Source organism: Macrobrachium rosenbergii, chromosome 1, assembly GCF_040412425.1.
Source record: "Macrobrachium rosenbergii isolate ZJJX-2024 chromosome 1, ASM4041242v1, whole genome shotgun sequence".
Lineage (NCBI taxonomy): Eukaryota > Metazoa > Arthropoda > Malacostraca > Decapoda > Palaemonidae > Macrobrachium > Macrobrachium rosenbergii.
The window spans coordinates 60,100,497-60,110,963 of NC_089741.1; the positions used below are offsets into that span (position 1 = coordinate 60,100,497).

The 10,467-nt window shown below is 38.1% G+C and overlaps 1 protein-coding gene across 6 annotated transcripts in view; it reads left to right on the top strand.

The window, feature by feature from the left end:
• The window catches only part of LOC136838912 (ammonium transporter Rh type C-like), a 176,248-nt gene that overhangs the window by 114,231 nt on the left and 51,550 nt on the right, over window positions 1-10,467 (top strand). For 5 of the 6 annotated variants that reach the window (XM_067104613.1, XM_067104605.1, XM_067104628.1 and 2 more), the window contains 4 exons: window positions 6,694-6,794; window positions 7,049-7,232; window positions 9,043-9,193; window positions 9,658-9,802. In XM_067104613.1, coding sequence (XP_066960714.1) covers window positions 6,694-6,794; window positions 7,049-7,232; window positions 9,043-9,193; window positions 9,658-9,802 — 581 coding nt within the window. The remainder of the gene's footprint in view (window positions 1-6,693; window positions 6,795-7,048; window positions 7,233-9,042; window positions 9,194-9,657; window positions 9,803-10,467) is intronic. The other variant, XM_067104638.1, reaches the window with a different exon arrangement.

A 10,467-nucleotide genomic window follows, 5' to 3' on the forward strand; every position in this document is an offset into this window, starting at 1 on the left:
TTATAACTGACGATTCAAAAACAAAGTACTATTTAGATAACACCCACATCATTAGCCACAACATCACCACGCACGGGAGAGTCATTAACAAGACGCAAAATCCGCGTTCACACTGCACCATTCGCTTCTATCTAGCTTGAACTCTCACTTCTGTAACATTAAGGGACTTCTACTTTCATGCCTATTCTGCTCAATACATCCAGCACTTAAAGATTTTCGTCTCCTTCCCCCAAGCAATTCCGAACCAACGTCTTTCATTCTAAAACTCAAAGATACTTTTTTTTTTTTACCGCGTTGTATCTGCGTTGTTTCTCAGCATTTGAGCTCCTCTTACTCAAGAACAACACAAATCAATTCTTCCCAGAGATCCGATTTCCATGACAACCCGCCTTTACTGTAGCCTACACTCCAACTTAAGACGTGTTTAGACACTTCAGTTCTCCCAACTCCTCTTCTCTTCTCTTATCCTGCCATCCTCTGTTACGCTGAAGTCAGATTACCCACTTCTATCCATCCATCATCCTTATCTCTAACCTAATATCCTTACTCAAGTTTGCACTGTCAGTTACCTCCTCTTGTAAACACTTGCAGGCTTTCACTTGCCTCTGCAGTTACTTTCCAGTCCAGAGTTGGAGTAATTGTAATTGTAATTTAGTCGAAATGTAATTAATTACAGGATGATGTAATTTGTAATTTAATTGTAATTATAAAATTGAAGTGTTAAGGGTCGGGCTCCATTAGGAGTGATGGGTTGCTTTAACTCACTTATAGGACTTAAATTTGCACAATCCAAGTGTTTCCTAACTAGTGCTAATAAGTACTGTTTTAATATGACCTCTATCACTTACACTTCTGGAAATAAATTATGAAACCAAATTAGCTCTATTTGCTCGCCTCAATACACTGTTTCCTGCGTTTACTCTCACACCCAAATCCCTTGCAATTGGAACTGTAATTGTAATTGAATTTAAGTAATTGCAATTGTAATGTAATCGCTATTCCCAAATGTAATTATAATTGTAATTTAATTTACATTTTTTGAAAGTAATTCTAATTGTAATTTATTTCTTCAGGTGTAATTACTCTAACCCTGCTTTCCACTGTGCCCAACTGACACTATATCATCTGCATGCTGTTACTTCACACTCTAGTCACAAAGCCTTTTTTTTTTTTTTTTGCATCACCGCATACGAAAAGACATCAAATGGCCAAATCAATCTCTGCTAAATATTTTGGGGTTACTTACATTATAAATACTGTAAACATTCTGCTTTATGCATCCTCGGCACCTTCCATGCTTCATGTAGATCCATTTATGCCAATGCAGCTTTTCTCCTCTACTCCAACTTATCACACAACAGTTTTACGCATACTTACATAAATGCATACATACAGTAGATCCACACATAAATGATTTATTAAATGTATTCGTTTATATTTTACATTTTATATTCATAAATATCAGAGTGAAATCAAGTCTCCCAAACGTTTCTACGGAACCGCATCGCAGCCATGCCGGTGGGCTGTCTGAAAGCAGCTAATTCTCCGCCACCCTCTCGCTTCAAGGACGACTGCTGTACTCCGGGCGTCCACCTGAAGGGTTTAAGTGTGACTTTAGCACACAAGCAGCGTCCGGCCATAGGCTTCTCCCCGGAACAGGACCGTGAGAGGAAGGGCCTCGAGCCAGAAGTCAGAAACGACTGTGATGTATCGATTCCGGTCGAGGGGCTGAACAGGACCAGGGATGACGGGCAGCCCATGTGGTGGCTGACGAGGACGACGTCCTCGATTCTGTTGGTGCAGGGCGTCTTCGTCACTCTCTTCACTGCTTTCGCCAGGTGACCTATGCCCTTGGTAATCTCACCCTTTTCGTTAGTATGCCTGCTTGTCGAGTTAAGGCTTCCCCTTACTTTAAATAAAAACCGAAAATCAGGTTGGTCACACTTCAGCATGAAATTGGAGGCTTCAGAATTTGATTCTAATGAGATAAGTCTTCAGACTGCGACATAAACAAGTACCTTCACTTTCACTCTAATAAGCTGTAAATGCATTTCCATCGGAAATGGAAAACAAATTGTATCTGACATAACACTGAAACTTTACAACATATGGACCAAATATTCCCTAAGTCACACAAAGTGCACAATTACAACTTTGCCTCACACTCTTACAAATCTCTAAACACGCGCCCGCCCCCCCCCCCGCACTTAATTCATTTTCGACTTGACGAACAGACTGTAAACTGTAGGATTTAAGCTTCTGTGCGTACTATACAATTCATGAGAAGTAACTAGCCGTATAACGCTGAACGTACAAGCTCAGACACACTTTGCATTTCGTTTAATTCATGCGAACACACTTAAGTATTGGTCTACCCATTGGCCTTGGGTCTACCGGTAAAAACAAGCCTTTCCTCGCGAGCTAAGAAAACATTCCAGTTTCACTTTTGCTTCAACTAAGTAGTGATGGAATGAAATTTAATGCAAAATTTAGGCCTAAGGCCAAGCTCTGGCACCTGTGAGGTCATTCAGCGCTGAAAGGGAAATGGAGAAGTAAAAAGTTGAAAAGTTGTAAGAGGAGGGTAACCTCGCAGTTGCATTATGAAAAAAATGTGAGGAGGGAGTGGAGAGCAAGATGGAAGAAAGATAATATTAACGGAAGTACAGTACAAGGAATGAAAGGGGTTGCAGTCAGGGGCCGAAGGGACGCTGAAAAGAACCTTAAGTAATGCCTACAGTCCACCATGTGAGGTGCACTGATGGCACTAATCCCCTCCGGGGACCAAGTAATGACGAAATGCATAGTAGTCATTCTTCTTCTCCACGTTTGTAACTCTGATAAAATACTGTTCTTAGCCTGCAAGACAGGCTATAAAATTATCCATAAATGTAGATAGATTCACACAGCTTATTTCAGTAGTTCTACTTTGCCAGTGTCCAAGTGTCCTAGGATAGGGAAATCCTGGACTATCAAAATCTTCTCCTTAAATGTCATATGCCAGAATTCAAAACTAACTCTTAGAGCATATCAATCGTGCCGCCAGCAAATGGGTTACATAAATTAAGAGATAACGACTGGAAATGAGAAAAATTATACGTCTCTTTTTCCACATTTTTATAAAATATTTAGAACTTACGCTTACCTATGACTTTCCGCTGCCAGCAAGATTGAGTCTTTAATTACAGTAACTCCTATTGTATTTCGGTGAAAAAACGAGCTCAGAGTAATTTCTTGAAATATCTGTCCGAACATTTGACAGATTGTTAAACTCTCAATGAAAATTTAACATTTTATTGGGAAATTCGTGTCCTGGCATTTAATCATTTGACGTCGAATTTATGGAAAAATGCAAAAATTAAATGTTTCGTTGTTATAAATGTGTGAATGCATCTTATTCAATATGAAAGGAAATCCATTACGAACATAAACTATACCTCACTTAATGCCACCATTGATGTTAACTCATTTTTCTGGCCTGTTAACTTTGACTTTACCACACCGTAGCGGGTGCATATCATCAAATCGCGCACTAAAATATCTAACCACACACATATACAGTACTTCCCTTGTCTCTTTCGTCTTATAAACACTGTACTAAACTGAGTAAACGAAATGTTTTTATAAAAAAAAGTCCTATTTGTATAATCTGTAAATGCAAAGAAAAGACCATGGAAACCAAAAACCATAATAATGTAAGTACAAGAGTTAACACACTTGAACGTAAGCCATTTGTAGTGGTCTAAAGAAAAATTAATAATGTAAAGTAAAAATACTTCGTCGTAAACACTTTTAAAATCTGTCTCACTGCTCTTGAAAGGGGTCTACGAAAGAAGTCGTTGAGGCGCCGTTAAATAATTATAATAATAATAATAATAATAACAGCAAATACGTTAAAATTAGTTAAACTAGTAGTTGTAACTATTCAGTACCACTCTCCCTATTTTATTATTAAAGGCAAATGTACTTGAGTCAGTTTTTGGTAAGAGCAGACTGTTATACTATTTAAAAATTACTTAATCTTTAGTAAAATCAATGTATTACGGTATAAAATTTACCTCCGACGAGTTGACATGACTAATTAAGACACTTGTTGACAACGAATCGTCCTGTTTCGCCCCAGTGAATTTTTACGGCAGTCTGCGTATATTAGTATGTGCATATGAGCAATGCCTTCCATTTCTGGCTGTTTTCCAGAAACGCAGCTCCTGTCGACCTTGGATAGCTGTTCCTTTGCTAAAGTAGCTCCAGGATTCAGAAGTTAAGCTGCGTCCACACGATCGAGTTTTGTTCGACGAACTTTGTCCGATGTGACGTCAGAAGCGGGGAAACAGCGAGCAAAGTCAGAACTTTGCACGCATCTGACGTCACTACAGACAAAGTTCGATCGTGTGGACGCAGCCTTAGATTGTCGTCGTAAGTTGTGCATACATCCAAAGGAAGTCTTCAGTAGAATTTAAAGTATGCGTAGTTTCAGTTGTAATGTTTGTCGTCCCGGAATATGGGGCTACATAACCTGTAGGATCTTAGAAAGACTGGTTGGTTAAGTAAATAGCTTCAATATGTTTATCAGGAGAAAATATGGATAATACCTCAAAAGTTTTCTAAATATTGAAAAATGAGTGTTCCATTATTCCTACGGTTCGACACATCCCAGATCACAAATTTTCCTACTCAGGCATAAACTACAGTGCAAGGTAAGCTATTGAAATAAAGAGAAACCATTTTAACGTTTATCAGGGTTGTCCCAAAAATCTGAATGTCCACACTGGCACTCATAATATTTATCCGATTAATAACTGATAATTTATTTTTTTTTTAAAATGGCCAGTTCCTTAACATCAATAAATGCCTTATCTATGGGTATATTAAAGTTGCTCTGTAGTTGCCTGCCTTTCTCCAGTTCCTTCATTGGAACCTTCGTAAAGGGATATCAACGATTTCTAAACTCATTAGTTTGACCTTTAGATTTTAAATCTTTTTTCAACCAGCTATAGTATCTTCGATAGTAGACATTCTGACATCGTTGAATCTCAAAGGATTGCAGATACCAGTGGTCTGCAAAGCGTGTAGCATGGACGACGTCCAAGGCTTGGCCACCCAAAGCTATACTGTTAATGCTATGAGATTTCCTTGTTGAAATATTTTATGGACGCTGATCAAAACCAGAGTCAATGCTATGAGATTTCCTTGTTGAAATATTTTATGGACTGATCAAAACCAGAATCACCCCTGTTAAACACCAGTTAAAGCAATTTTGTTTTTACAGATGCAGATCCCGAGAGGCTGTTGGCATCCAGATAGGGAAAACAACAATACTGATAGTGCAGAACATTTAAGGCATGATTGTGGCAGTAATACCTCACCTCTAGAATTATGAAGCCTTTCGAACAATCCTAACGCTAAAACAAAATATTTTTAAGTCTTATTTTATAGTCGTACGTTATATGTGCATGCAGGATCTTGGGTTCGAGTATATGTAAGACTAGGCAAAAACATGATCTCACTCTCTCAACACTAAAGAGGAAGTTATAGATCAGTAGACAGACCTCTGTCCTTGCTGCGTGGTTACCGAGATTCGTGACATGTCCTGAAGCCTTTTCAGACCACGAGCTTTCATTTTCAGCTGGGGTTTTTAGGATCTGGCGGAAGTCCAGGTGGACGAGGTAAACAACGAATGTCTTAACAAGGAATCACACTAGCAAGTCTTAGAATAACACAGGACCCGAAGCCTTTGCCCTCGCTCATACTTACATTGCTTAATTCCCAGAATCTCCCCTACGACTCCGTACTCTTTGTAATACTGATTGCGTTGATATAGCAATCATTGGTTACTCAGAATTTACTTTATTGTGTGGTCATTCGTTATTTACACGTGACGGAGGAAAGGCTGCAGTAACAAAAGAGCACCGGGCTTCAAACCCATGGATGGGACTAACCTTGCTAGTTGGCTCAATTCTGTCTGCATGGGGAGAAGGGAGATTTGCATTGCCAGTACTTACAGTGATGAATTACGTATGGTTCTCATATGTTTTCTAAACACCGAATTCTAGTGGGACTAGCTAAAGATAGGTTTATCTTTTGTAGCAACTTTTGAATTGATTTTATTTCGCAAGTGCTAATGCGAGAACGCCTCTAAAATTCGTTTCACATCCAACGTAAAAGTAGGAAAAAATCTGACAAGATAGGAACTCTGAAACAAGTTAGTCAAAGAAAATGGGCATTTTTTTTTTTTTAGATTTTACCAGTGAATACTGAAGTAAGTCTCCACACTCTCCTATCCATGGTTAAAAAGACATTGAAATTTATATACAGATTACTGTGTTAATAGAAGGTTTTCCACGAAAGATTAAAATAAAAATATTTAATGACCATCTTTCTAAGTATACCGTTAATAACTACCGAATCAAGTATACAAGAAAGTTTAATTAATTTAGTAAAGCCAAACTTCTAAATTATCAGAGTGTATGTAATGTCCTGGTGATGGGTTGAGGTTAACTAGGAATATCACACCTTATTACCCTCCCTAATCAGTACATTTGGATTACTCATTGCAGGGAATGTTCACTCTTGAGCTGTTGCGTGACATTAATTACAGGTCAAATACTGCGTGCTAACATGAAATCGTATTTGTGGTGTCATTTATGTGGCATACAATGTTTCACTGTTGGAATGACTAAGACTCATTTGTTGCAGATATTCTCCCTACGCCGATGGTTCGCACATCCGTGACAACAACCATTCCATCCTGGGGGGATATATTCAAGGAATTAACCCCATCCACCAGCACTTTGGTAGTCAGTATATGTTTCTGATTTTTATTATGCTTTTAAAATACTGAAGACTTAACTTCGTAAAGCTCTGATAAAATCCGTATTTTTAATGGAGATTTAACAAGCTGATGCTTCTCGTTGAAGCTGCTTCAGCGAGAGAGAGAGAGAGAGAGAGAGAGAGAGAGATTAGGGCTGTAAACACTAAAAGATTTACTTATTTTCCATTTCGGTATAGCTTTCTCAAGTATTAATCCCAATTTTGTTTTCAAAACTTCCAGGCGGGATGGCCATTCACATGCTGGTGTTGGTGGGGATAGGGTTGCGCGTTGCCTTCATACGGGACTTTTCGTACAGCGCTATTGGGGCTTCGTTGCTGATAGGTGGCATCGGCATGCAGTGGACAATTCTCTGTAATGGCTTTATCTCGTCTGCAGACGGGAACATCTACATCGATATTCACAGGTCAGTCTCACCCCAATTTACTATTAAAATAACTAATCCAAGTTCTTAGTAGAATAAATCTAATCCTTCGGGCCAGCCCTAGGAGAGCTGTTAATCAGCTCAGTGGTCTGGTTAAACTAAGGTACACTTAACTTTTCTTAGTACTGTAGAAGTACTTGCGAATTGTAGAAGATAATATAAGCATATTTAATTTTAAAGAACTGGGACTATTTTGGGGTCATGTAAGTAGGAGTAGAAACAAAGGAATGGGGTAATAAGGAGAAAATATGGGGAAAGTCGAGGCAGATATTACGTAGATGGCGATGTGGTCAGAAAGTCGAAGATGTAAGAGACAGACTTCCCACTCTAGCTGAAGCTCTGAATGATTCATACAGTGAAATCCGAGTTGGTGATGGTTGTTCTCACTTACCTCTGACTTTGCTTTTAATCAAAGAAATAAGTTTAGACAAGAAAATCTAGTACTGCGTTCATGGAGGTACCTACTCTTGGTATCCAGGTATATCAGTGTTCTGCTATTCTTGGTATGTTGTATTGGTCTAAGGATCGGAGAATGAGCTCTTGTAGGGTTGTTCTAAATTGTCTCGTTAGTCATTCCTTGTAAGTTACACTTGACATTTACATATGTATAAAAGTTGGAATATTTTCCAAAAGTGTTTTTCCAGAATGGATGATGATAGAAAATGTAAAACAAAAGATACCGAAATATCGCAATCTTTTATTAACGATAGAATAGAGGATAAAGATTTCCTCAAAAACAGGAATCAAACTTAACTAAACACCAGCAACGACTTTCTATTCCAAGAAATCGGGAGGCTTTTTAGGAGAGGAGATCGTCTTACATACAATCAACCATAATTCTTGGTATTAATGTCTCACAGGTTACAATGCAATTTTACAGAAAACTTGACAGGTGAAATTTTAAATATCATCAGCGTAACTGTTATAAAAATAATTAGTCTTAAAATAAAAATATTTAAACTACAAACTAAACTAAATAGGAAAAATCCCAAACTCTTAATCGTTCAGCAACACGCAAGATTTTTAAAGACACCAGATTCGCCGGTCTTGCCTCAGTTCACCATGTAAACAAAAGCTGTGGTGATGCTCCTGCTGTGAAGAGAATGGACAACGTCTGCAAATGAAGGACTGGACAACATCGTCCAGCGTGGATTTACAGTTCCCATTGATTCCTTGCGGCTGTCTCCCCTCGCATAATTGTGTATGACAACGCGTCCCTGAGCGTGCACGAAAGAACATAATTCCCGTTGTCTTCCTTTTGCCTCATATACAAAGTCCTTCCAATTCCGTTTTTTTTTTCTTGCTCGAGTTGCCTCTAAGCTACGTCATTATTTCTCTCTCTCACTTTCTTCATTTCTTCGTTGTGATTATCTTGATTCGTTAGTGGAAGCTACAAAGCGTTTGTGGTGATAATCTAGTTACGCACATCAACTCATTTATTGTTGTAGTATTTTGCATTGGTCATGCCAAGAATCAACTTGAATCGTATTTAATTTAATTTTCCTTTATAAATATTTGAGATCACAAACATATATATATATATATATATATATATATATATATATATATATATATATATATATATATATATATATATACTCTATATATATATATATATATATATATATATATATATATATATATGCGTGTGTGCGTGTATATGAGTGTGTGCGTGTGTTTAACAAGTCACATAGTTCATAAAAGCACATTTTACACCGAGAATAAATAAGAAAAAAAATTATGGTGAAACAAAAATGAAAGAAACGTTTCCTTCTTCTCCGTCTCCCGGAAGCATAATCCACGGGGAAGTGAGCAGCATAGCAGTGAGCGTGAGTCACGGCGCCGTTCTGGGTCTTGTGTCGCCTCTCCAGGTCCTTGGACTGACCTTACTGCACATCCCAATTCACATATTGTCCGATCTTCTGTCTTCTCGAGTCTTGAAGGTCAGTTGCCCTAACATAAACGCACGCCACTCGTTTCAGATTGAGACGCGATTTGGTCTACTTACATATTTCAAGTTCAAAGTTTATGATGCAAAAAATAAATAAAATAAAATGGCAGAGATGTATGAAAGTCTTTCGAATATTTTTTTTACTACATGGACGTTTACTTGCATCATATTCCTGAGTGATACTGAAGAGCGAAGAAAATTGGAATAACTGTTGCTGTCAGAACACTTTTTTCATAATTTTAGAGCTACATGGAACCCACGTATTTTCGGGCTAAATTTGGTCATTACCAATTTAGACAATAATGATAATTGTACTCGTACTCAAGCCATGGATTGAATCAAGTTTTTCATTAACAGACTTGAAAAAATGTCTTTATTAATGGTATTGCTTTCCGAAACATTGATATTATTATAGGACTACAGCTTTCCTGTAATTTTTCTGGTTATTTTTCGCAGGCCGTTGATATGGGAGGAAGCGTCAGTTTCCATTTGTTCAGTGCTGTTTTTGGCGTCGCAGTCAGTGTGGTTCTTCGAATCAACGCCAAAGAGAGCTCATCGAAGCTGAACTTTACCAAGACATCTCAACTGGTTGCTTATCTGGGTATTTTATGTCGTACTTAAGCAAAAAAAACTGGTTAGGTGACCAAAAAAAACTGGTTAGGTGACAAAAGACTGGTTAGGTGACAAAAAAAAACTGGTTAGGTGACTTGACTGCAAAAGTTTATGATAATTGCTAAGCAGTTGACTATTTTCTATTTACTGATAACGGGAGGCCTCATTTTTCCAAATCCTTACGCATGAACGCTTGCGCATATGTCCAAATTTAGGGAAATATAAAAGGTTAAATACATAATTGGGAAAAGCCTGAGGATTTTCAATTTTATGAATGACATTAAAACTCGATAACTATGTCCATGCCAGCAGGAAAACATTCCTTGCAGAATAACCATATCATCCTTTACAGATGGATGAAAAATTCTTGATGGGAAATCAAATTACATTTAATACAAGCAGCAAAATTGGCTATAAAAAAAGTGGGGTTATCCCGAGTAAGTCGTTGAGCAAATTGGCGACATAATAAAATCAGCTTTGAAAGGTAGATTTTTGCTTTTGGGTTAAAACCTCATTATCTCTTGGCCCCCTTGCCTCCGTAGGGGGGTAGTGCCGTCAGTGCATCTCGCGCGGTGCGCTGTGAGGATTATTTAAGGGTCTTTGCAGCGTCCCTTCGGCCCCGAGCTGCAACCCCTTTCATTCCTTTTACTCTAG